This window comes from Oncorhynchus mykiss, chromosome 10 (genome assembly GCF_057628025.1).
Source record: "Oncorhynchus mykiss isolate SJ-2025 chromosome 10, ASM5762802v1, whole genome shotgun sequence".
Classification (NCBI taxonomy): Eukaryota; Metazoa; Chordata; class Actinopteri; order Salmoniformes; family Salmonidae; genus Oncorhynchus; species Oncorhynchus mykiss.
In genome coordinates, this window is record NC_143031.1 from 48,001,801 (window position 1) to 48,026,515 (window position 24,715).

General features: G+C 44.1%; 1 protein-coding gene across 2 annotated transcripts in view; it reads left to right on the plus strand.

Moving 5' to 3' along the window:
- LOC110533130 (neurexin-2) overlaps nucleotides 1-24,715 on the plus strand; it is a 442,565-nt gene that overhangs the window by 249,399 nt on the left and 168,451 nt on the right. For both annotated transcript variants that reach the window (XM_036933224.2, XM_090186900.1), the window contains exons 5-12: nucleotides 5,043-5,344; nucleotides 8,926-9,087; nucleotides 12,686-13,127; nucleotides 13,671-14,054; nucleotides 14,788-14,991; nucleotides 16,637-16,663; nucleotides 23,345-23,464; nucleotides 23,572-23,953. In XM_036933224.2, the coding sequence (XP_036789119.2) occupies nucleotides 5,043-5,344; nucleotides 8,926-9,087; nucleotides 12,686-13,127; nucleotides 13,671-14,054; nucleotides 14,788-14,991; nucleotides 16,637-16,663; nucleotides 23,345-23,464; nucleotides 23,572-23,953 (2,023 nt within the window). The remainder of the gene's footprint in view (nucleotides 1-5,042; nucleotides 5,345-8,925; nucleotides 9,088-12,685; nucleotides 13,128-13,670; nucleotides 14,055-14,787; nucleotides 14,992-16,636; nucleotides 16,664-23,344; nucleotides 23,465-23,571; nucleotides 23,954-24,715) is intronic.

Consider the following 24,715-nt stretch of genomic DNA (forward strand, 5'->3'; position numbering starts at 1 on the left):
TAAAAAAACTCATTTTTCAACCACTCCACAAATTTCTTATTAACAAACTATAGTTTTGGCAAGTCAGTTAAGACATCTACTTTGTGCATGACACAAGTCATTTTTCCAACAATTGTTTACTGACAGATTATTTCACTTATAATTCACTGTATCACAATTCCAGTGGGTCAGAAGTTTACTGTGCCTTTTTAAACAGCGTGGACAATTCCAGAAAATGATGTCATGGCTTTAGAAGCTTCTGATAGGCTAATTGACATCATTTGAGTCAATTGGAGGTGTACCTGTGGATGTATTTCAAGGCCTACCTTCAAACTCAGTGCCTCTTTGCTTGACATCATGGGAAAATCAAAAGAAATCAGCCAAGATGCTAGAAAAAAAATTGTAGACCTCCACAAGTCTGGTTCATCCTTGGGAGAAATTTCCAAACGCCTGAAGGTACCACGTTCATCTGTACAAACAATAGTACGCAAGTATAAACACCAACACCACCACTCGGGAAGGAGACGCGTTCGGTCTCCTAGAGATGAAGGTACTTTGGTGCGAAAAGTGCAAATCAATCCCAGAACACCAGCAAAGGACCTTGTGAAGATGCTGGAGGAAACGGGTACAAAATGATCTATATCCACAGTAAAAACGAATTCTATATTGACATCACCTGAAAGGTCGCTCAGCAAGGAAGAAGCAATTGCTCCAAAACCGCCATTAAAAAAAGCCAGACTACGGTTTGCAACTGCATGTGCGGACAAAGATCGTAGTTTTTGGAGAAATGTCCTCTGGTCCGATGAAACAAAAATATAACTATTTGGCGGTTTGCAAGCCGAAGAACACCATCCCAACCGTGAAGCACGAGGGGTGGCAGCATCATGTTGTGGGGGTGCTTCGCTGCAGGAGGGACTGGTGCACTTCACAAAATAGGTGGCATCATGAGGGAGGAAAATTATGTGGATCTATTGAAGCAACATCTCAAGACATCAGTCAGGAAGTTAAAGCTTGGTTGCAAATGGGTCTTCCAAATGGACAATGACCCCAAGCATACTTCCAAAGTTGTGGCAAAATGGCTGAAGGACAACAAAGTCAAGGTATTGGAGTGGCCATCACAAAGCCCTGACCTCAATCCTATCGAAAATTTGTGGGCAGAACTGAAAAAGCGTGTGCGAGCAAGGAGGCCTACAAACCTGACTCGGTTACACCAGCTCTGTCAGGAGGAATGGGCTAAAATTCACCCAACTTATTGTGGGAAGCTTGTGGAAGGCTACCTGAAACCCTTGACCCAAGTTAAACAATTGAAAAGCAGTGCTACCAAATACTAATTGAGTGTATGTAAACGTATGACCCAATAGGAATGTGATGAAAGAAATAAAATCTGAAATAAATCATTCTCTCTACTATTATTCTGAGATTTCACATTCTTAAAATAAAGTGGTGATCCTAACTGATTTAACACAGATTACATGTCAGGAATTGTGAAAAAACTGAGTTTAAATGTAGTTGGTTAAGGTGTATGTAAACCTCCGACTTCAACTGTATATGCCCTCTGTTCCCTCTATCTTGGTTATTGTTTCCATGTCCGTTGGTGGTGCGGGTACCTATGCGTTGGTGCAGCTGTTATGCTGAATGCTTTATAAATTGTGTATTACGGGTATTACGTCCCGTGTCGTTCGGTTTACCCTCGCTCTTTTGTTTGGTTACAGCCCAGTGTTTTTGTATACGTGTTTGTTTTGGGTGTATTAAAAACCACTATTGTGTATCGCCTGCGCCTGTCTCCAAAATCCTTTATAGCAGCGTGACACTAGTTAGCTGATAATATGCAGCTAAACACTGCAGCTATTTCCATGAGACAGAGAGCAATCATTTGAGCTCCACCTCTGATGTGCTCGCCTGTACCAACCAACTTGTCTTGACATGACAGGATTTGCTAATCTGACAGCTGTTACCCGAGTTTACAGCGTTCAATATTGACAGCACCAAACGTATATATCTGCCGTTTACTCATTTCACTCACCTCAACGTTATTGCTTTTCAAAGTGCAAGGACATATCCGTATCGTCAACCAACACAACCAACAACCAATACAACACAACCAACACAACCAACAACAATAACAGCAACCATGCAGCTTCGTCCAAAGTGTGGAGACGTTCTTTTTGAGTAATGAAGTGATAAAAACGTTGATCAGTCAAATGACAGCATACCCTGTTTCCGGGTTTCTGGTTGACGACAACAGCCACGCGAACACGACAACGGGGATGTTATCAAGTGAATTTTGCGATATGGAGACAGACATAAAACAAGGCCGTTCGCGGTGGTGGAGGCTGGTGAGGGGAGGACGGCTCATAATAACGGCGGGAACGGAGCGAGTGGAATGGCATCCAACCAGGTGTTTGATACCATTCCGCCTACTCCGCTCAAGCCATTCCCACGAGCCCGTCCTCCCCAATTAAGGCGCCACCAGCCTCCTGTGGTCCGCGGCCGCTATAGTTATTTAAAGAGAGGCAGTCGACGGCCGCTGTGGGTTCTAAAAAGTTAAGACAGAAAATATACACCTGGAGATATCATCAGTCCTCCAGCTATTTATTTGGCTGTCATGGCATCCTGAATGCAGAGATGCCAGAGCAGGTTTTACTACCTTCCCCAGCTTATAGGCTGCCTCTCATAAACAAATACTATGAGGAGGTTTGTAGAGATGATTGACACTATTGAGATGCACCATTCCCTAGCCTCCGGCACTATGTGAAAACAAATTACTATTTTCCTCCCTCTATTTAAGCATTTTCTCTGTGTTGTCTATGCTGCTGTATGCCCTCCCTCCCTGTTGTCATGTGAGATTCCAGTCAGCGCCCCCCAGATGGGGATGTGAGAGCTGTCTCAAAGGAACGCAGCTGTGTCTGTCATCCAATGCGTGCACTTTAGGGACCAGTCACATTATATCAGGCCCAAGCCCTGACGGAGACACTGCACAGAGACAAATCTGTTGGGCCACTAGCTTCCACACATGCTGGAGGGCTGGAGAGCGAGGAAGAGGGGCTACAATTGCACAGTACAGTGGATTATCATGGTAATACAATATCATCAATATAAGCAGTTTATTTGCTGTTTGTGCCATGGTAGTTTTTGGGGAATAAACAGACTGACTTGACCTGACGTGAACTGTCTCGAATGAGCTTCTGTATCGTAGGCTCGTTCACAAATCTTTATATGAGGGTAAGGCGTTCAGTCTCAAGGGATTCCTTTGCCACATACAAACAGGAGTGGGACGGAGGAGGAGAGTCTCTGCTCATGTATTTGATGAGATCAGTGCACTCACAACTGGATAATATATTTGATGTTCTGCGTCTGTTGATAGACATTTCTGCTCTGTAATTCCGTGAGCTCTACACTGTGTTAGACCACAGTGTGTGAAAGGCCACCCGTAGACGCATGAGCTGTGTGGAATGTACAGCAGAACTGGAGAGATTCCATTAGGATTATGTGTGTATCTTCATACAGCGCCTGTCTTTGGTAAGCGGGCGCTGTACTATATGACAGTGCGCGTGTAAAATAAGACGATGTAATTATCTACTTTCTTACAGATTTCCCATTATCTTGCTTTCTCTCTCTCTCTCTCTCTCTCTCGTCATGGCTTTGTGTCCCTGCGCGTTGTGACGGCCTCATTACTCTGTGAAGTTAATGGATTCAGCGGCTTGGCCTGCGTTAATTCAACTGTATATATTTCGCTGTGAAACATGCAAACATGATCCCCTGAAAGGAGTGCGAAGAAGGAGATATAGACAAACAGACGGATTGAAAGGGAAGGAGGGGGGGCGACGAAGGGAGGCAGCAGTGAAAGAGAATGGTGAACTGTAACAGAGGCCACCCAGGCGTAGTTGTCTGTGGTACTGTTCCTCAGATACTGTGGAGTGCTAATTAAATTCCTCTTGTCACAATGGGTCACCAGACGTAGCAGGCGACAAGCAGGATGGGAGATGGAGAGAGAAGCACTATTCCCCCATAATGTGTCAAATGAGAGGATAGATGAGAGCCAGAGAAGGCTGTTCAGAAGACATAAATTGTTGGCTTAGACTGTTTGTATTTGCACCACATCATTTTATATGAATGTCGACCTTGAGGCGTTATTCTCTTTGGTGGTAGAGAGACTTTAAGGAAATGAGCAGCACTCCTCTGCATTTCATGTGGTAGTTAAATGTGGGTGCAGCTTTGCGTGGCAACATTTAGAATTTCGACTGGGCTCTTATATGCATGGGACCAGCTTTACTTTAAATAGCAGCAGCTGTTGAATGAATCATACATTAGAGCCGAAGAACAGCCTCATGCCTCAGTGTTACCTGGGAGTTGGACTCTCCAAGGTCAGAGCTGGCTTTTTGCATGATTAAATCCTGCTCAAATCATCTATATTCCAAATGACATTCCTAGGCATCGTGCTTGATGGATTCTCCCAATTCTTCAAATTAATGTCATGGTCCACTTGATAGTTTGGAGGAAAACTACATGTAGGAACGTTTTACATTTGATCAGTTAGTGACCACTTAATGGATATTTGAAGAGCAAAATTGCATCTGATTGCCCCCAACCATAACTTGATAGAATGTGGTCTGGTATGTCATTGAGCAAATTTGCTAAAGCACGGTTGTTAGATATATCCCTAGAGATCTAATGGTGCTGCCATGTGTGTCAGATGCATTTATAATATCTAATATCTTTAACAAGTCTCCATTTTCCATGGAAAAGCTAGGCTGTTTTTCCCCCCAACGGAAATTCAGGGAATTTGAGGCCATACATTTCAAACAAGTGTGAGGAAAATTGGCAGATATTATTGTATGATGATGATGATTAGCTCTTTGTTTGAGTGGTTCTTTGATATGTTCACATACATTTTTTTGTGTCGTAATTGGGAGAAAATATACTTTAAAAAAAACATAGTTACCGTGTTGAATGATCCATTTCAAGAAGCTTGACCGGCACAATGAATGAAAGAGACCAGACCAACAACAACTGTGGTAGCTATAGTTGATGACACCAGTGTTCTCCCCAATCTCTCTCCGCAGCACAAGAGGAGTCAGTGGCCACCTACAAAGGCAACGAGTTTTTCAGCTATGACCTGTCTCAGACGCCCATCCAGAGCAGCCTGGACGAGATTAGTCTGTCCTTCCGCACGCTGCAGAGGAACGGGCTCCTGCTCCACACCGGGAAATCAGCTGACTACGTTAACCTATCCCTGAGGAGTGGCGCTGTGTGGCTGGTCATCAACCTCGGGTCCGGGGCCTTCGAGGCCCTGGTGGAGCCTGCCAACGGCAAGTTCAACGACAACGCCTGGCACGAAGTCCGTGTCACGCGCAACCTGCGCCAGGTACTGTAGCCCCCTCCTCCTTCATATGCCCAGCAGTAGTTCTATCGTTCATTATTACAGGAAGAGTTTCATGTTTATACTTAAGAGTGAGTAATAGTGTCATTATTTAGCTTTCAGTAGTTGTTAATGTTTCCTCATCACAGGCATCCAAGGAAAACCAGTTATACTGTCAGCTTGTGATTTAATTATGCTAATTTATCCCTCAGGACTGAAAAACAACGATGAATAGAAAACAAACAACATACTACATTTTTTAAAAAATATCACTGTTTTAGGCTTTTCTGATTGAACCCTTAATGTATCAGTCCCAAACCAAACTCCAGTGACTCATACCCCAGTTCATTAGGATACGTTCAGAAAACATGCCTCACCTAGAGTAACCCATTATATTTTCTCTATGGCAGTCGGTACACAATCTTGTTGTTTTCAATTCAGTTCAGAGTGAAGTGAATCAATACCACAAGTTTGGCTCTCTCAAAATACTGTCTCCATAGGTGAAAAACGATGCCGTGCGATGTTTCGCCTTCTTAGTGAGACTAGTCATGTTGAGGTGTAGATTGTTGTGGCTGAAATAACTTGGAGCTTGTGGATTGATTTCTATGTCAGTCTCATTGAGTCTCAATTCCGGTGTCAACAACAGTGTAGAAATCAATGATCAATTTTTCGTGTACTTTGGATTTGTCATGTTTTTACATATTAAAGGTGCCTTTTTATAATTCCATGTTTCCAACTGAAATGTCACATGTCAATGTGTACAGTGCTGTGGGTGAGTTTATCCTGTGGAAGGAGACCACTATTTTTTTACTGAGCTGATGAACGGTCCATATAGCTGATGAACGGTCCATATAGCTAGATCACTTCAACAAAACGGTTGATCTCTGAAAGCATACAGCCATGTATTTCACATTTGAATCTATGTACTAGCTTTACACCTTGTGAGGGTTAGTCAGTGACACACTCTCTTACTTAACCCTGGGTCCTGCCTGCTTCCCCTTCCCACATCACATTAGGCCTGTCTAACTCCTCTCTGACTGGCCATGTTATGGTCAATCGCTTTGCCAACTCTGTCTTCTATACTAACTAACATAACTCTTTAAAGGCTCCAGGCTTTAGTTTTCATCCATTCATTTCAAAAAAATATATTCTTCATCATTTTTGTCTTTCCAAGGACATTTCTATGCAATTTTGATTTGTATTACTGGTATTATATTGAATGAAGACACTATCTATGTTGTGAATATTATTTTATAAGGAATGTATACACATCCAGCATTTTTCTCCCTTTCTGAGGAAGGATGCAGGCATTGGACATTCTAAACACCATCTGAATAGTTATTTTTCACAGTATCTCTAGATTTTGTTGCTTTTATTGTCTGGAATCAACTAAATAAATGACAAAATTGGCATTCAACATGCTAATTTCCTTTTTACAATCCACAAATATCATCAAGGTTATTTGCCTCCTAGAACTTACTTCCAACAGTATCAGGTAAGCTGTATCAGAAAACAAGATATTCTATAACAGAATTCTGTTTAGAGTAGACCTGTGCTCCCTTATTGGATAATCTGGTCGGTCCATTGTGGCTAACAGTAAGGGAATAAGAAAGATGCCGAGTGATAATACTAACAAGCACAGACCTTTACTGTACTGGGCATCAAAGAAATGTCAGGCACAGTGTAACAGTATTACTCAGAGAGAGAGAGAGAGAGAGAGAGAGACTTGAGTTAAAAGACGAGACAAAAAAAATCGTACTTTTCAACTTCAAAGCTCGACTTCCCCTCCCTTCCGCCTTCTAATCCCAATTTTTTCCAAACTTGTTAGTATGCGTAGAGGTAGATCGGTTTTGTTTCTTATTCTTTTATTAATTCTGTTGAATGCCTCCTAACATCAACTGTACATAGTGTATATACATGAACAGAAATCGACGCTGTATGTAAGTGTGATTTCTCTTTCCATTTGACTTAATGTGAATCATTCATAATGACATGATTAATATGCATCGCCTGTGTGTCCACGCTCTAGCCCTTCATGGGTTATGACCACAAACAAAGCAACCTTTATTTAAAACCAAAATGATGAGATTTGCCAAGTTTTTTTTTTCTCATTCATACTAAGATGATACATTTCCAATAGCTAATAGTCACTCTTCTCTATCTACTAATGTACTAACAACCATTTTTGTGTCTGAATCTTCAGTCCTTACAAACAGACCCCCTTAACATCTCACTCCTACCTGCATGCAAACATTCTCTCTCTTCATTATCCCGAGCCTACCCTCACCCATACTCCCCAAAGACAGAAAAATCCTATGCTTACAAACCCCTCTCATGCTTTTATCCCTGCATTTGATCCTGCATACATAGCTCTTCTCTTCGGATAGCTTCCTGTTACCACACTGACATGCCGATAGAGAGAAATGCACCTCCTGTGGGAACGCCAGTGGAATTTATTTTTTTTAACAAGCCCTGGTGGTCAGCTTTCGCTGGCTAGATTCCTCTTATCTTTCTCTCTCTCTCTCTCTCTCTCTCTTGCACTTCCCCTTGGTCTTTCTCTCTCACATCCTCAATCACACTCTCTTTGACACACACACACACACACACACACACACACACACACACACACACACACACACACACACACACACACACACACACACACACACACACACAATCTCACCTACTCCCTTGTTCAACCTTGCCTACAATCGACGCTACAGACTCATAGCAGCTCTAAACAGCAGCAGCAGACATAAGAATGTGTTCCCCCATGATTGAAGTGCATTTAAAACCAGGAAACACCCATAACTACATTAATGATCAGAACAGGGCAATTCCTCAGACTGCAAGTGGCAGAGCCTTGCTCTTATCAGAGGGGACCTCTGGGAAATGTAGTGTTTGTCAGTCAGCAGTGACGGTCTGCAGCATTCACAGAATATCATAACAGTGTAAACCACGTACACTACAGTATAACCATTTCAGTCAAAGCTGAGCCACATGCTTTATAGTACAGCTCATATATATGTAATGAACTCCTCTTAAACCATTTTAATGGATTATAAATGGCTTCTGAAACCGTTGTTCTCCCAACAATGAATAATAAATAGATTTAGATTTTTTTTATCAACTAATTGGTCCGTTAATTTGTTCTTCCTGTCTCTCTGTATTGATTTGAGATTGATTAGTTGATTGATTAATTGATTCATTGATCAACTGTCTGATTACTGCCGAAGGACGACTGTATCTATCATCGAATGGGTGCCTTCTCAAATTCAGCTACAAGCGGATACTACGATATATTTAATATTGTACTCAAATCCAAAATATCTGTGAAATGATCATATCGTCCTTTGCTCATCAACCCTGCTAATATTTTGAGAATCTAGAAAGGAAGCAAGCTTCTGCGATTGGCGGAGCCCTCAGACGGTGCTCCCCCCCCCCCCCCCCCCCTTTACCAAAAACAAAGCAGCGGATGTTTGGTGTTTAATTAAAATTATTTCCACCATCTTCCCCCTTGTCTCTTTGTTTCTGTTCTGTCTCTTCTCCGCCTTTCTCCATTCCTCTCTTTCTCTCTGGTCACCCAGGTGACCGTCTCTGTGGATGGGATCCTGACCACCACCGGCTACACCCAGGAGGACTACACCATGCTGGGCTCGGATGACTTCTTCTACATTGGGGGGAGTCCCAACACGGCTGACCTCCCAGGCTCCCCGGTCAGCAATAACTTCATGGGCTGTCTCAAAGACGTAAGTACTGTGCTGTTCAGCAGCCTTCAGCAGGGGACTCTGGTCTGAGAATACACAGATGCACAGGGCTCTTGTTGAGCTGTGTTCAGATTCACAAACACCGTTCACTTTGTGAAGTGACAGCTCTTTTACGCATGTGCCACTTGGAATTGAGATGTTAAACCGCCCAGTGCATCACACAGGAAGAACATGGCACGTTTCTATTTTTACATTTAGTTAGTTGCTAATTAATGACAGATTGTGACTTTGAACACATGCAGTGCCCTTAGTGTTCAGCTGTGTCCTAATGAGTCCTAATGTAGATTGCTGTGTGTCATTTGCATATCCTCTGACATTGTACAGTGTGGTCATGTATGAATGTAGCTATGGCCTTGAATTATATAATAGCATGATTACCTGGATATGAACACCAGACTTGCTACTCTGTTGAATAATACAGGTTCTATTCTCCAGGATTAATTACACTCCTGTACTGATGCCCCACCCCCACCCTCCCTAGTGGCTGCCATGACCTTCCTATGCCCTCCCTATCTCTCTCTGCCTGTCTCCCCCCGTCCCTTCCTATTGCTCACTCTCTCTGCCCCCCCCCCCTCGTTATTTCTCTCTCTGTCTCTCTCTCCCCCTCCATCCATCCATCCATCCATCCCGCCTGCCCTCCCTCCCTCCCTCCCTCCGCTCTCTGTCAGTGAACATCTGTAATTAATACTGTGCCAGTGTTAGTGAGGCCTTAGCTTTACCATCCTGACAGCCAATTCAGACATTGATTTCCTCCATGGATTCCCAGGCAGCGCGTCCCTCCCTCTGTCTCTGTCTAGTTGACCCTCCCATGTATTAATCATGTCTACCTCTTCATTGATTGTGCCATGCTTCTCACTGCCTCAGCCTCCCAAAGTCTTTGTCCTGTTGTGTACAGGAATCCTAATAACTATACTAAAGATTGTTATATTTCCGTTAGGGAACGCCTACTCTGTGAAGTGTGTGTGTGCAATAGCTCAAGTCACCTTTGCACTCCTTCTAAACAACGCAATTTTGGCAAAAGTCTACAAAACTTAGCCCACTCTGTTCGTAACAGATTCTAGTTTGGGAACAGAAACTGTATTGAGATCAAATGTTTTATCTATGAGGAAATGTGCAGAATGTCGGCCAAAATCCATCTCGTTCCATCTTCTCCCACTGCCGGACACTGGGCTTCCTCTCACTACCATATTTGGTAATGAGTGGAAACACCAAGTGGAAGCTTCACATTTATACATCTGGTGAAATATCTGTTTCAATTGTTCTATCTTTGACTCTACTGCTACAGGCTCCTGGTGCCTGTTTCAGTAGAACGTGGTGATAGATATTGGACTGTCAGTGCTGGGAGGGGTCTTTGGGAATTACTGATACACACCTACAGTGCTGTGAAAAAGTATTTTTTGCATATTTCTTTTTACACTGAATGTTGTCAGATCTTCAACCGAAACCTCATATTAGATCAAGGGATCCTGAGCGAACTAATAGCACAAAATGTGCATACTTATTTCATTTATTTAATCAAAAGTGTTTGGTTTTCACCAGACATGACGAGACCACCGTCGTCCAAAAAAGTTGACTCAAGTTTGCAAAAAAGCACCTGGACGCAGCTGGATGATTGCCAAGACTCCTGGAAGGGTCCCGTTATGTCTGGCGATAACCAAACACTGCATTCACACAGTAAGAACCTATAACTATATTAACTAACTATACTAACGAACTATACTAACTAACCACACTATACTAACTAACTATACTAACTAACTATACTAACTAACCACACTATCTATACTATACTAACTAACTATACTATACTATCTATACTACACTAGCTAACTATACTAACTAGCGATACTAACTAACTATACTATCTATACTATACTAACTAACTATTCTATACTAACTAACTAACTATACTAACCAACCACACTATCAATACTATACTAACTAACTATACTATACTATACTAACTAGATTACTATACTAAATATACTATACTATACTATACTATACTATACTAACTAACAGTCAAGCAGTAGTGTGATGGTTTGGGGTTGCTTTGCTGCCTCGGGACCTGGGTGACTTGCCATCATTGAAGGAACCATGAATTCTGCTCTGTATCAGATCATTCTAAAAGAGAATGTCAGGCCATTAATCCGTGAGCTGAAGCTAAAGCACAAGCTGGGTCATGCAGCGAGACAATGATCCAAAACACAATCTACATCAGATTGGCTAAAGAGCGCCAAATGAAACGTTTTGAAATGTCCAGACAGAAACTGACCTGAAACGAGCAGTTCATGCTCGGAAACCCTAAAATGTCGCTGAGTTAAAGCAGTTCTGCATGGAAGAGTGGGACAAAATTCCTCCGCAGAGAGACAGATCAAAAACCTACAGGTGACAAGCAGTTAGTGAGTGTAAGGGGGCAATTGGGTGTTGTGTAACTTTGTTAAAAAAAATTGTAATTAAATAATCTACAAAATGTTGTGTTATTTGTTCACTAAGGTCTCCTTTATCTAATATGAGGTTTTGGATGAAGATCTAAGAATATATTCAGGGGCAAAAATACGCAAAACATCGAGAAAATCCGAAAGTCAGATACTTTTTCACGGAACTGCATTTGATCACAGGCTCAGCAATGTATGATTGATGCTACCAAAGGAGACAGAGACATTGAGTGTCATCAGAGTGTTAGCGTAGCGTGAGAACGATTTTGTACTTTTGCATCTATGGCTGAAAATAGACTCAACAATTGCATTTTTCATACTCGGGCTCTTTTTCTATTCTTCTCTTTATTTTGGTCTGGCAATTACTGATAATGGTTCCTTGTGAAATCAAGCCGCTGCCAAGTGTATTTTTAAACAAAAAGACACTAAAGTTCTCACCCTGATGGAGGGTGCCAGTCAGCTTTGGACTGCAAGTGGTGTGAAAATGAAAACCATGTTCAGCTGTGCCTCCCTGCTGCCTCCATCTGTACATGAGAACAGTGCACATGTGACAGACAGACCGTCAGACAAACAGGGAGATTCTCATTATGGTCTTATGATCTGGTTGTGTAATGTATGAGAGCTTGTGCGTTTTACACGCTTCAATGAATTAGAAACTGTTGCATGGATTCTACGGTACTGCATGGATTCTACGGTACTGCATGGATTCTACGGTACTGCATGGATTCTAAGGTATTGCATGGATTCTAAGGTACTGCATGGATTCTAAGGTACTGCATGGATTCTACGGTACTGCATGGATTCTAAGGTATTGCATGGATTCTAAGGTACTGCATGGACTCTAAGGTATTGCATGGATTCTAAGGTACTGCATGGATTCTAAGGTACTGCATGGATTCTAAGGTACTGCATGGATTCTAAGGTACTGCATGGATTCTACGGTACTGCATGGATTCTACGGTACTGCATGGATTCTAAGGTATTGCATGGATTCTAAGGTATTGCATGGATTCTAAGGATTCTATGGTATTGAGGACAATCACAGAAAAGAGGGAGGGTTAAGCTAAATAGTGGGACATAAAGTGGTCTTTCAGCAGACCGCAGCCACCCGCTCAGTGACAGTCCTGTCCCTTGTCCTACAGGTGGTCTACAAGAACAACGAGTTCAGGCTGGAGCTGTCTCGTCTGGCTGCAGAGCGGGACCCTCAGGTCAGTGTTCACGGCGACCTAACCTTCCGCTGTGAGGACGTGGCGGCCCTGGAGCCGGTCACCTTCGACACGCCCGCCGCCTACCTCACCCTGCCCAGGTGGAAAACCAAGAAGGCTGCCTCTATCTCTTTTGACTTCCGCACTACGGAGCCCAGCGGCCTGCTGCTGTTCAGCCACGGTGACAGGCGTCTGCAGGGCCCAGACAGACAGCCGGAGAGGCAGCCCAGGGCTGACTACTTTGCTATGGAGCTCCTGGACGGCTTCCTCTACCTGCTGATGGACATGGGCTCTGGCAGCATCAAGATGAAAGCTAGCAACAAGAGGGTCAACGATGGGGAGTGGTGCCACGTGGACTTCCATAGGGAGGGGCGCAAGGGTGAGAGAAAGCACACATGATGAATCTGATAAAGGAGCTTCGTTCTGAGCCATACTGCAACTCTGGTCTTATTGAGGTATCAGGAATAGCCAGGGTTAAATCCTACTGGCTTGTGAAGTTCCATTTACTATACCCATTCGGGGGCACTCATATTGGCTTCTCCTTCATGTTTCTTAGCTGCCGTCAGAGATGCTGGGTGCATATCCCGTTTTAATTAGTCTTATTTTTAGCAGCTATAATCTATGTATGACATTTAGTAAATTGCCTTAACCTATTTCGCAAGTGGCCAATTATACCGTCATCCACCTCATGTGGGGAAATGTCTGCCCTCATTAGCCGTGCCCCTAGATTTGAGCCAGTGTTGCTTACACCTTACTATTAAGAAATACGGTATGACAAAGACCTGAGACGTTCCTGTTCATTAGTTGTCTCATAATTTTACACCTGGTGTACCATGTGGATTATATTCTATATTATACAGTGCGATTGTACAGTGAGGCAGCCTTGATACAAGTTGACTCTCTCTGACTGTCTTGCCTTCAGGCCTGATCTCTGTGAACAGCCGCAGCATACCATTCTCTGCTAACGAAGGCAGTGAGATCTTAGACCTGGAGGGTGACATGTACCTCGGGGGTCTGCCCGAGGCACGCCAGGGCCTCATCCTCCCCCCGGAAGTCTGGACGGCCCCCCTCAACCTGGGCTACGTGGGCTGCATGCGTGACCTGTTCATGGATGGGCGGAGCCGGGACCTGAGGAGACTGGCAGAGATCCAGAGTGCCTCTGGAGTCAGCAGCTTCTGCACCAGGGAAACGCACATCAGGTGTGGCAGAGATGTCTGTGCCAACGGTGGGCAGTGCCGCGAGGGCTGGAACCGCCACGTGTGTGACTGCACCAGCACGGGCTACCTGGGCCCCAACTGTGAGAGCGGTGAGAGAGAGAGAGAGAGAGAGAGAGAGAGAGAGAGAGAGAGAGAGAGAGAGAGAGAGAGAGGATCAGCGGAATGTGGAAACGATCCCTGCTTGAAATGTTACCGCAGAGCTTTTAAACAAGTTTAATGACATTTCATACAGACAATGGAGATGAAATCACTTTTTATGTGAGTTATTCAAGTGGTAAATTGCCACTCTATTAGTGAATTGGCGGTATGTGAGGAATAAATAGGTGCTGTGTATCAGTGATTCATCAGTATACCGGTGGTGCACCGTGAGTCTGAATAACCCTGCATCTAGCACAGATATCGCTCTGACAGAGAGGGTAGGAGCCCCATTGTGACGCCATATAGGCCGATAACATTATGAGGGATATAAATGGCCATCCTCATCCTATTTGTGGCCCGAATATAAATCTATGAGAGGAGGATGATAACAGAGGCTTCGCAAAAGAGCGCTGTGGTACGCTACAGGCTGCTCCTGCCATCTAGTGTGGCTGCAGGAAACTGCAGTCTCTTCAACAGGCCTACAAAAGGATCCGTTCGATCTTGTTTCGGCGAAAGATCGTAGCTGATAATATGAGTGGAAGTGGAATTCTCTCATCTTCATTTGGTGTCTTGTTATGAATCATAGGCTTATTCAGTATTGGGTGTACGGGAATAGATCTTGGGAACATTTGTGACAATGCCATTTGCTAACGCTGTCTCCCTGTCCTTGGTGCCCGCACACAGAGGCCACGGTGCTGAGCTACGACGGCAGCATGTACCTGAAGGTGACGCTGCCGTTGAGCATGCACATGGAGGCCGAGGATGTGGCGCTGCGCTTTATGTCCCAGAGGGCCTTTGGGCTGCTTGTGGCCACTACCTCCCAGGACTCAGCTGACACCCTGCGACTGGAGCTGGACGGGGGCCGGGTCAAACTCACCGTCAACCTGGGTAATGTTAACAGTGCTAACGTTTATGAGTCCTCACGGCTTCTCTGTGAGAGTACTCATGATGTAATGGGAAAAGGTATTGTCCTACATACACCCCCCCCCCCCCTTCTCCTGATCATTCACAATCTATATACATCTCTCTGTGTCGCCTCTGTGTTTTCTCTCTTTCTCTCTCGCCCATCCCTTGGTCAGCAATCCATCTCAACCCTTTCAGCCCTTCAACGGCCGGTGTGTCTGCAGTCCGAGGAGCAGGCAGCCAGAGAGACCAGCTCACTTAGAAACACTCCGCATCACCATGACAGATACGTAGTCATGGTGTTCCGAGGGATGTTGTAGTTGCTGTTCTAGATCACAAGTGCCGTCCGCCATGGCTCTCAGATTTGTCAAAACCCAAGGAAGAGGAGAGCAGTAGAGAGCCGACCGAGGCAGTAGAGGTGCCTGACGGGGCTGTCTGCCTCAGCTGGTATCCCTAGTCTCCACATCCCCCATTACGGCTGTAGGTAGTGAGTCTGGTCCTTGGCTGTTTGCATCCACTGCTTTGTGATGGTTGACAGCTCCAGAGAACACCTCAGGCACACTAGCATAGCACCTAGTAGCGCAGGGTTCCCCTAACTCGGTCCTCGGGACGCCAAGGTTTTTCTTAGCCCTACACAGCTGATTCAAATAATGAAAGCTTGACGATTAGTTGATTATTTGAATCAGCAGTGTAGTACTAGGGGGGAGAAGGGGGAAAAAAACGTGCAGCCCTTCGGTTCCCGAAACCGTGGTGTGTAGTACATAGCCTTCACAGAGGGCTTTATTATAACCAAAAGATCAAGGAAGCTCTGACTGTGTTGGCACGTGTTTTGGTAGTTGTACGCCATAATGACTATGTAGCTATTCTATTATTTAGGGGGGGGGGGGGGGGTATGCGAATCAGCCCTTTCCTCTGTCTGTGCTCTACCTAACTACCACATGGGTTGTACACACACCGGGAGGCATATCTGTTATCAACCTAGGATTTAACGTAGGATTACTTTCTAGGTTGTAAATAGAGTCATGGAAATTATTACAGTAATGATATATCACGAAACACGTTGATTTCACTCTGATTGCGGTACACATTACTGGTCCTCCTGAGTGTAGTGGAGAGTTGACATTAGAGGTCGACCGATTATGATTTTTCAACTCCGATACCGATTATTGGAGGACCAAAAAAGCCGATACCGATTAATCGGCCGATTGAAAAAAAAAATTTTTTTATTTGTAATAATGACAATTACAACAATACTGAATTAACACTTATTTTAACTTAATATAAAACATCAATAAAATCTATTTAGCCTCAAATAAATAATGAAACATGTTCAGTTTGGTTTAAAAAATGCAAAAACAAAGTGTTGGAGAAGAAAGTAATGTGTGCCATGTAAAATATGTGCCATGTAAAAAAGCTAACGTGCTCGTGTATTAGTGGGTGCTGTATGGTTGTCATGGTGAGGAAAAGGCTGGTTTTGAATCTGGAGCTTGTCCCCGGATGGTGGCCTCTCTGGAGGAAAAAAACAAAACTGCAGAATGTACCTTGAAGGATGTGAAATGTTTTTTTTAATATTGTTTCTTTTCAATTTACTTTTTGGGATCTCACCATCTCACTCTCTCTCTCTCACCAGATTGTATCAGGATAGACTGTAACCTCAGTAAGTGGCTCCTATCATTATTTACTGTACTTACTGAACGACTGTGTCTTATACCTTATCTTCTGTGACTGTCTGTTTTTACTATTGATAAGGGTGAACGTAATTAACGTTAGTCCTATACAATATGTATCCCAATGAAGTACTACAATCACATGGTTGTCTTGAAAAATGTAAGGGACCTGGAAGGTAAGTATCAAATACTGTATAAGCCGCCTGTATATCATTTGGTAAACCATTCTTTAGTCCAAGCAACAAATGTCAGAATCACAAAATGATCCCTTGTTCATTACAACAGCCAAAACACCATATGTTTTATTAGTTCACAGTGCTCCTCAGAGAAACAACAGTGGCATTAGCACCCTGCTACTTCTATCAGTAATGTGCTCAAACTACCACCAGATGGCAATATGCCATTGGGTTTTGGGGAAAACATTTTCCCATGAGTTTTAATAATACATGTCCTAGTGACCTATGGGAACTGTTGTCTGTACAATTGAGTTTTTTGAAATACATGTGTTAGGATTCAAGGAAAGATGCATTTAAGATGCATGTGACTGCTTCCCTGTGTATGTTGGTTAGCACAGGTGTAAACCTAAAGGGTCAGAGGATAATGTACAGAGAATGTAAATAATCTGCTTTCTTTAGATCATGTGACGCAGGCGAGACCTTGACAACAGATTGTGTACAAAGCGTGTTGTTTTTTCCATTTTGAACCTTAGATGGCAACCTTCAGTATGTTGCTGCAGAGTTGTCCTGTGAATTTAGATGGATTGAAGTTTAATGGCAATAAAATATCCTTAATTGACTTTTAAATAGACACAATTAGCCAGTGGTTAAAGTAAATGATAGTCAATTAGAGCCCTCGACCATCTGTGAGAGCCTCTGTCATGCATTTTTAACAGGCCTCTGATTTGGGCCTCTTAGAATCACCATTTTAACAGATCTTTGGAAGAATGTTAAGAGGTAAGCGTCGAGAAGAAGGGGCACAATTGACAAAACAGGAGGAATTAAAATGTAATGGTTGAATGTTGCCCAAGGTAAAAGGTGAGTCTATGTGCTGTATACAGTACGGGTAAGTCCTAAATAAGAAATGCATGCGGGTAACTGCCGAGGTCTTGATGGCTCCAAGCCTTTTCCCACCATGTTGTTTTATCAGGCCAATTGGCTCATCAACTGTGGATGGGGAGCTGTCCATGGTCCTGATTGGCTCACCGGGATATACTGTCTTGTGCGGGCCACACTCTGCTCCTGCAACCGACAACATACCAGCAACACATCTACAGTGTATTCAGACCCTTTTTTTAAAACCACATTTTGTCACGTTACAGCCTGATTCTAAAATTGATTAAATAAAAACATGTTCCTCGTAAAATAAAGAATCACCCAATATGTTTTTCATTTTTACACGTAATAGACCTGCTAATGTTGGACTGCGTATTTTCAGATGTATACTTACTAAAATCATATTCGTCAAATACTCTGGAAAAAATTGGCCAAGGAAAGGGCTACTTTTAAAGCTCCTGACGCCGTAGTCTTTCTCCCCCGTCGTCTATACGATGCCTAACAAGCCCAGTGACACGAAATAAAGGCCCACGTCAAACGATCTGTAACCAGAACACGGAATGTAAGCCCACAGCATACTATACCTGTAACTTCAGTATATCAAGACGCAATCATTACAACACCGCAGAAGGACATTCAATTTGCCGTAGTGTGTAGAATAGCTGTGTGCATAAAACAACTGACCTGCAGAATACAAACTGGTGTTCACTCATTTTGCATTTGTGTCAATGGGGTATTTGTGTGTGAGAGGTTGATTTACATGTGCATCTCTGTTTAGAGGTAACATGTCTTCATCTAGAGCTAGTATTGCTGGTATTGCTTGGTCAATTGAAGTTAAATGCTGTCTTTCTCGTTACCTATTTAATCATTGCTGTCTCAACTGTTAATTGCTCATCACTTGTGCTGTGGTTGGTGTTGACAGTCTGACTCATCAGTGCCTGTATTGTTTCACCTCTCCCAGGCAATCAGCAGTTAGTGCCGGGAGGTGTGTCCTTCACCTCTGCTAGACAATCAGCAAATACTGCCGGGAGGTGTGTCCTTCACCTCTGCTAGGCAATCAGCAATTAGTGTTAGTATGTCAGTCTCCCCTATTTTTTTCAGCAGCAGCTGTAAGCGGCGGTCTGGTCGCCAAAACGAAGACGGTTGCTGAAACAAAGACCAGGGCTGCTGAGTTGTTCTGAGGAGTTAGAGGAAGGCCCCACACCACTCTCTCACTTGAGTGTCTTACCTAGTTATTTTCAGATTATCTCATTTTTCTCTCTTGTAGCTTTGTCAACTGTGTTTTCTCCATACCTGTTCGCTCCTCTCCCTGTCGGCTTTACAGATGCTCCCCACCGCGTCTATTGTAGTGTAGCCTGTGCGCACAATCCGTGTCGAATTTGTGGTCTCCTGCAGTGTTTCGAGCTGCCAATCTGCGGTCAAGAAAGCCTATGTTGCCCTTTATTCCCTCCTGCCCTTTTGGCCCTGACAGAGTTATGGATCACCCCCAGAGAACGCTGCTATTCCAGCTGTTTTCTCATAGTCAAAGAGCTTCTGGTTGTCACTGTGGTGGCAGACAATCTCTGGAGACCTTCTTACTTCCCTCATCAATGCATCCCTCACCACTGACGGCGCCCCCTCTGTCTTCCAGAAGACCAGAGTCGCTCCCCTCCTCAAGAAACCAACACCCGACCCACTCTGACGTCAACTAGAGACCAGTATCCGTTTTTGTCCCCAAAAACACTGCAGCTGTCTATGACCTACTCTCTCAGAACGATCTTCTTGGAAACTGTTTAACGGAGGCTCTGCCAAAGCTGACACTGTCCTCATCTTCCTAGATCTATCCGCTGCCTTCAACACCATGATCAATCAGATCCTCTACTCCACCCTCTCAGGGCCGGGCGTCTCAGGCTCTGCACCCTCCTGGTTTACATCCTACCTGGCAGGCCGCTCCTACCATGTCACTTGGCTCCGTCATATCCTCACATGGTCTCTTCCAACATTGCTGTGTGGATGACACTCAACTGCTTTTCTCTTTCCCCCTCCCTGACACCAAAGTGGCGACATGCATCTCTGCGTGCCTGGCAGACATCTCAGCCCACTGCTACAGGGGGTCAGTTCCCGCTCAGCCCAGTCAAAGCTCTTCTATGCTCTTCTATGGCAGTCTACACACAATACACCATAATGACAAATTGACATTTTTGCTAATTTATTCCAAATAAAAAACAGATACCTTATTTAAATAAGTATTCTGACCCTTTACTATGAGACTCAAATTTGAGCTCAGGTGCATCCTGTTTCCATTGATCATCCTTGAGATGTTTCTACAACCTGAATGGAGTCGACCTGTGGTACATTTGATTGATTGGACATGATTTGGAACGGCACACACACCTGTCTATATAAGGTCCCACAGTTGACAGTGCAGGTCAGAGCAAAAACCAAGCCATGAAGTCGAAGGAATTGCCCGTAGAGCTCCGAGACAGAATTGTGTCGAGGCACAGATCTGGGGAAGGGTACCAAAACATTTCTGCTACATTGAAGGTCCCCAAGAACACCGTGGCCGCCATCATTCTTAAGACATTTGGGACCACCAAGACTTTTCCTAGAGCTGGCTGCCCAGCCAAACTGAGTTATCAGGGGAGAAGGGCCTTGGTCAGGGAGGTGACCGAGAACCTGATGGTCACTCTGACAGAGCTCCAGAGTTTCTCTGTGGCGATGGGAGAAACTTCCAGAAGGACAAACATCTCTGCAGCCCTCCACCAATCAGGCCTTTATGGTAGATTGGCCAGAGTTTGTCAAAAGACACCTAAAGGACTCTCAGACCATGAGAAACAAGATTCTTTGGTCTGATGAAACCAAGATTGAACTCTTTGGCCTGAGTGGCTCCGGGACAAGTCTCTGAATGTCCTTGAGTGGCCTAGCCAGAGCCCGGACTTGAACCCGATCGAACGTGTCTGGTGAGACCTGAACATAGCTATGCAGCGACACTCCCCATCCACCCTGAAAGAGAGGATTTTTTTTGCTTTGTCATTATGGGGTATTGTGTGTAGATTGAGGGGAAAAAGAACAATCCATTTTGTCACGAAAAACATTTTTCTTTCTTACAGATTTTCTTTTTTGGTCCACTGTTGATAGTCCCAAAATATTTTGCATGTCAGCAGTCAAGTTTTCAAGATCTAGGATCTTCAAGACGCAAATTGTCACTTGCCACATCGTGTTGATGCATTTTGACTGATGAAAAAAAATACCGAAATATATTTAAGTGGATTTTCCCTTACATCTTTTTACTGTCCGTGTCACTTCCCGGGCTCCGTAAAAAACAAATGTTTGCTGAAACAAAATGAATTCTCCATATTGGCGAACTGTATATTTAAAGGTTTGGATTTAGTAAAACGTCAGTAATCAATACATGACTTGCAAGGGGAACAGTTATAGACAAACGCGTATGACACTATTTAGACAGAGAAATGTGCGTTTAGGACTAGGACCTACAAAATCTTGAGTTCGGTTTTAGTCCCAAAAGAGCACTGTGGATATGCACTGATATGCTTTCTTGCACACCAGAATCCTTATTTTTCAGACCACTACTATAGATAGCCCTTACATAACTAACTTGCCAACTTCTCTAACTCGTATGTGCTTGTTCCTGGTGGAGCTGCTCTCTCCGCTGAAGCACAGTGGTATGTGTTTGGGCCGAAGCTCCGTAATTAGACAGCAGTGGAGCCCACCTCTGAGACCAGATCAACACTGCTCAAACACAGTTGACTTCAGATGAAGTCCCATCTCCTCTGCTCTGCAAATATTTCTCTGTTCCTCCCTCCACCTGCTCAGTAGACTGTTGTGTTGATTTAGTGGGTAAACATGGGTTTGGTAGGACATAAACCCACAGTCAATAAAAAAGGAACAGAACTGGGGATCCATACTAAGGTCTGTAGGTTATTTTTGGATAATAGACTGTTATAATCGGTCCGAAAACAGACTGACAGTATGATGTTTTACAATTGTTACAAGGATTCACTTTGGAAAAGCACTGCTCTGCCTCAGGCCTAGCCATTTCTAACGGCAGTTGTCATTCTTAGCCACTCTAATCAAACATGTCAATAGTAATAATAACAGAACTTGATGTGGTACAATGAAGATTTACCGGTAGTATGTGTTTGCACAGGACCCATATCTATCAGATAAGCGTGTAGTTGGTCTATAGTGTTACCCCTTGCTGAGACACTTGCTCTGCTGTTAAGCTCTACAAGCCAGTGGCCTCTTTCTCCCAGAGGAAGAAACAGAGGAGTATTTGGAAACCAATTGATGTCATCAGCTGCAGCGTCCCAGTAGCAGCCAGTGTCCTCGCCGTGTCTCCTGGGATTTTCATACACCCTGAGCTCAATTAGATCAACAAACCCCCTGAGGCCCGGCAGGCTTAGGCATGACCAATTAGCTTCGCCAGCCATGTCAGAACTTCTTTGAACTGCACTGTCGGACCGCCTGTTGCATAGCCACTGATCGGGGGTGACGGTGCTGCAGTGGCAAAGCTTCCGCATTGTGACCTATTTTCAAACCTTGAGAGCTGGGAGGAAAAAAAAGAAGAGCAGAGGATTTTAGCAGAAACCCTTGAGCTATAAAACTGTATCTGCTGGCCAAGCCTCCGGATACCACTCAAGTTGTGAGCTGGTTGTCTAAGGGGTTTATATACAATTTCACAATCTGACTTGAGTCATTATACGACACAGAACAGAGAGTACATATTCATTCAACGTTGAACGATGCACAGCACAGTATGCGTTAGTCACTCTCGCCTCTAACCAATAGCTTGTATTTACACCCGCTGACAGAGCTCTGGCAGCAGGTATCAGTGGAGGCCGCTGAGGAGATAATAATAATGGCAGGAACGTGGTCAATGGAGTGGGCCCAACCTCTTGGGAACCACGTCTTCGATGTGTTTGATACTATTCCGTTGAATCCATTCCAGACATTATTATGAGCCGCCCTCCCCTAGGCAGCCTCCACTGGCAGGTAGTATCGGGGAGTATACATGGAGTGTACCAAACAATAGGAACACCTTTCTAATATTGAGTTTTCCTCCGAACAGCCTCAATTCTATGGGGCATGGACGAAAGTGTTCCACAGGGATGCTGGCCCATGTTGACTCCAATGCTTCCCACAGTTGTGTGAAGTTGGCTGGATCTCCTTTGGGTGATGGACCATCCTTGATTCACGCGGGAAACTGTTGAGTGTGACAAACCCAGCGCCGTTGCAGTTCTTGACACAAACCGGTGCGTCTGCTGGCACCTACTACCATAATCCGTTCAAAGATACTTTGTCTTGCCCATTCAACCTCTGAATGGCACACATACACAATCCATATCAGAGTGGTCGGAATTGTCTGAAAGCTTAAAAATCCTCCTTTAACTGGTCTCTTCCTCTTCATCAACACTGATTGAAGTGGATTTAACTATTGACCAATAAGCGATCGTAGCTTTCATCTGGATTCAACTGGTCGGTCTATGTCATGGAAAGAGCAGGTGATCTTCTTGTTTTGTATACTCAGTGTATTTTATCCATTTTAAATAAGGATCCGTTGGAAAAGGATGTGCTGTATGAATGTGCTCTGGTGTTGACTTTGTCCTTGCTTCTTCACAGGTAAAGGCCCAGAGATGCTGTTAGCAGGACAGAAGCTGAACGACAACGAGTGGCACTCAGTGAAGGTGGTGCGTCGCGGGAAGAACCTGCACCTCTCTGTGGACAACGTGACTGTGGAAGGTAAGACGGCATGGCAGAGCAGAGTCAAACCATGAGATGAAGGGGAAACTGTGATCCTCATGATGCGCTACATCTCTGCCCTTCAACATGTATTTATTTCGCCCCAGGCCATATGACCGGTGTCCACACTCGCCTGGAGTTCCACAACATTGAGACGGGCATCATGACCGAGCGCCGTTTTATCTCCGTGGTGCCATCTAACTTCATAGGGCACCTGCAGGCCCTCTCGTTCAATGGCGTCCCCTACCTGGACCAGTGTAAGAACGGAGACATCTCCTACTGCGAGCTCAACGCCCGCTTCGGCATGCGCCGCATCGTGGCTGACCCTGTGACCTTCCACAGTCGGGCTAGCTGCCTGGCCTTCTCCACCCTGCAGGCCTACGCCTCCATGCACCTCTTCTTCCAGTTCAAGACCACCAGCCTCGACGGCCTGCTGCTCTTCAACTCTGGAGACGGCAGTGACTTCATCGTTGTGGAGCTGGTCAAAGGGTGAGTGGCGCGGTGGGGGTCAGGAAGGGGCGAAGCGCCACCTAGCTATTCAATGGGCTTAGGTAATTGGTTGTTGTATAATTTGTCTACATGCAGACCTCACTTGCAAAATGAGGATTTGGTCTCAATATAATTAACGTGTTCAACCTATTTTGCAACCTATTTTTCCAGGTACCGTAATCATGCAGTGAGTGTGGGATGAATTAATAATAACACAGCTGCCTAGTGCCTACCACTGTTCCTCTTTTCTCTAGCTCAACAAGTCCTTTTGTGTTACATGGAATCATTTTACTCTGTCAGCTGGAGGAATAGAAAGGGGAGGGTTTCAGAATGTTTTGTTCACTGGAAAGGATTTTGCTAAAAGAGAAGGATAGAGTGAGAGAGCGAACAATAATGCCCACAGATGTTTAACCGCAGTCCAGCTTTGCCCAGAAATACTGTCACTCAGTAAGGAATTAGTCAGCAGGAGTTGTCCGTAACCGTGGAGCCTTTTCAAGAGTGTGCAAAGCTGTCATCAAGGCAAAGGGTGGCTACTTTGAAGAATCTCAAATCTCAAATATATTTTGATTTGTTTAACACTTTTTTGGTTACTATATGATTCCGTATGTGTTATTTCATAGTTTTGATGTCTTCACTATTATTCTACAATGTAGAACATAGGGAAAATAAAGAAAAACCCTTGAATGAGTAGGTGTGTCCAAGCATTTCACTGGTACTGTATGTATATATATATATATATATATATATGATTTTATCAGGGAG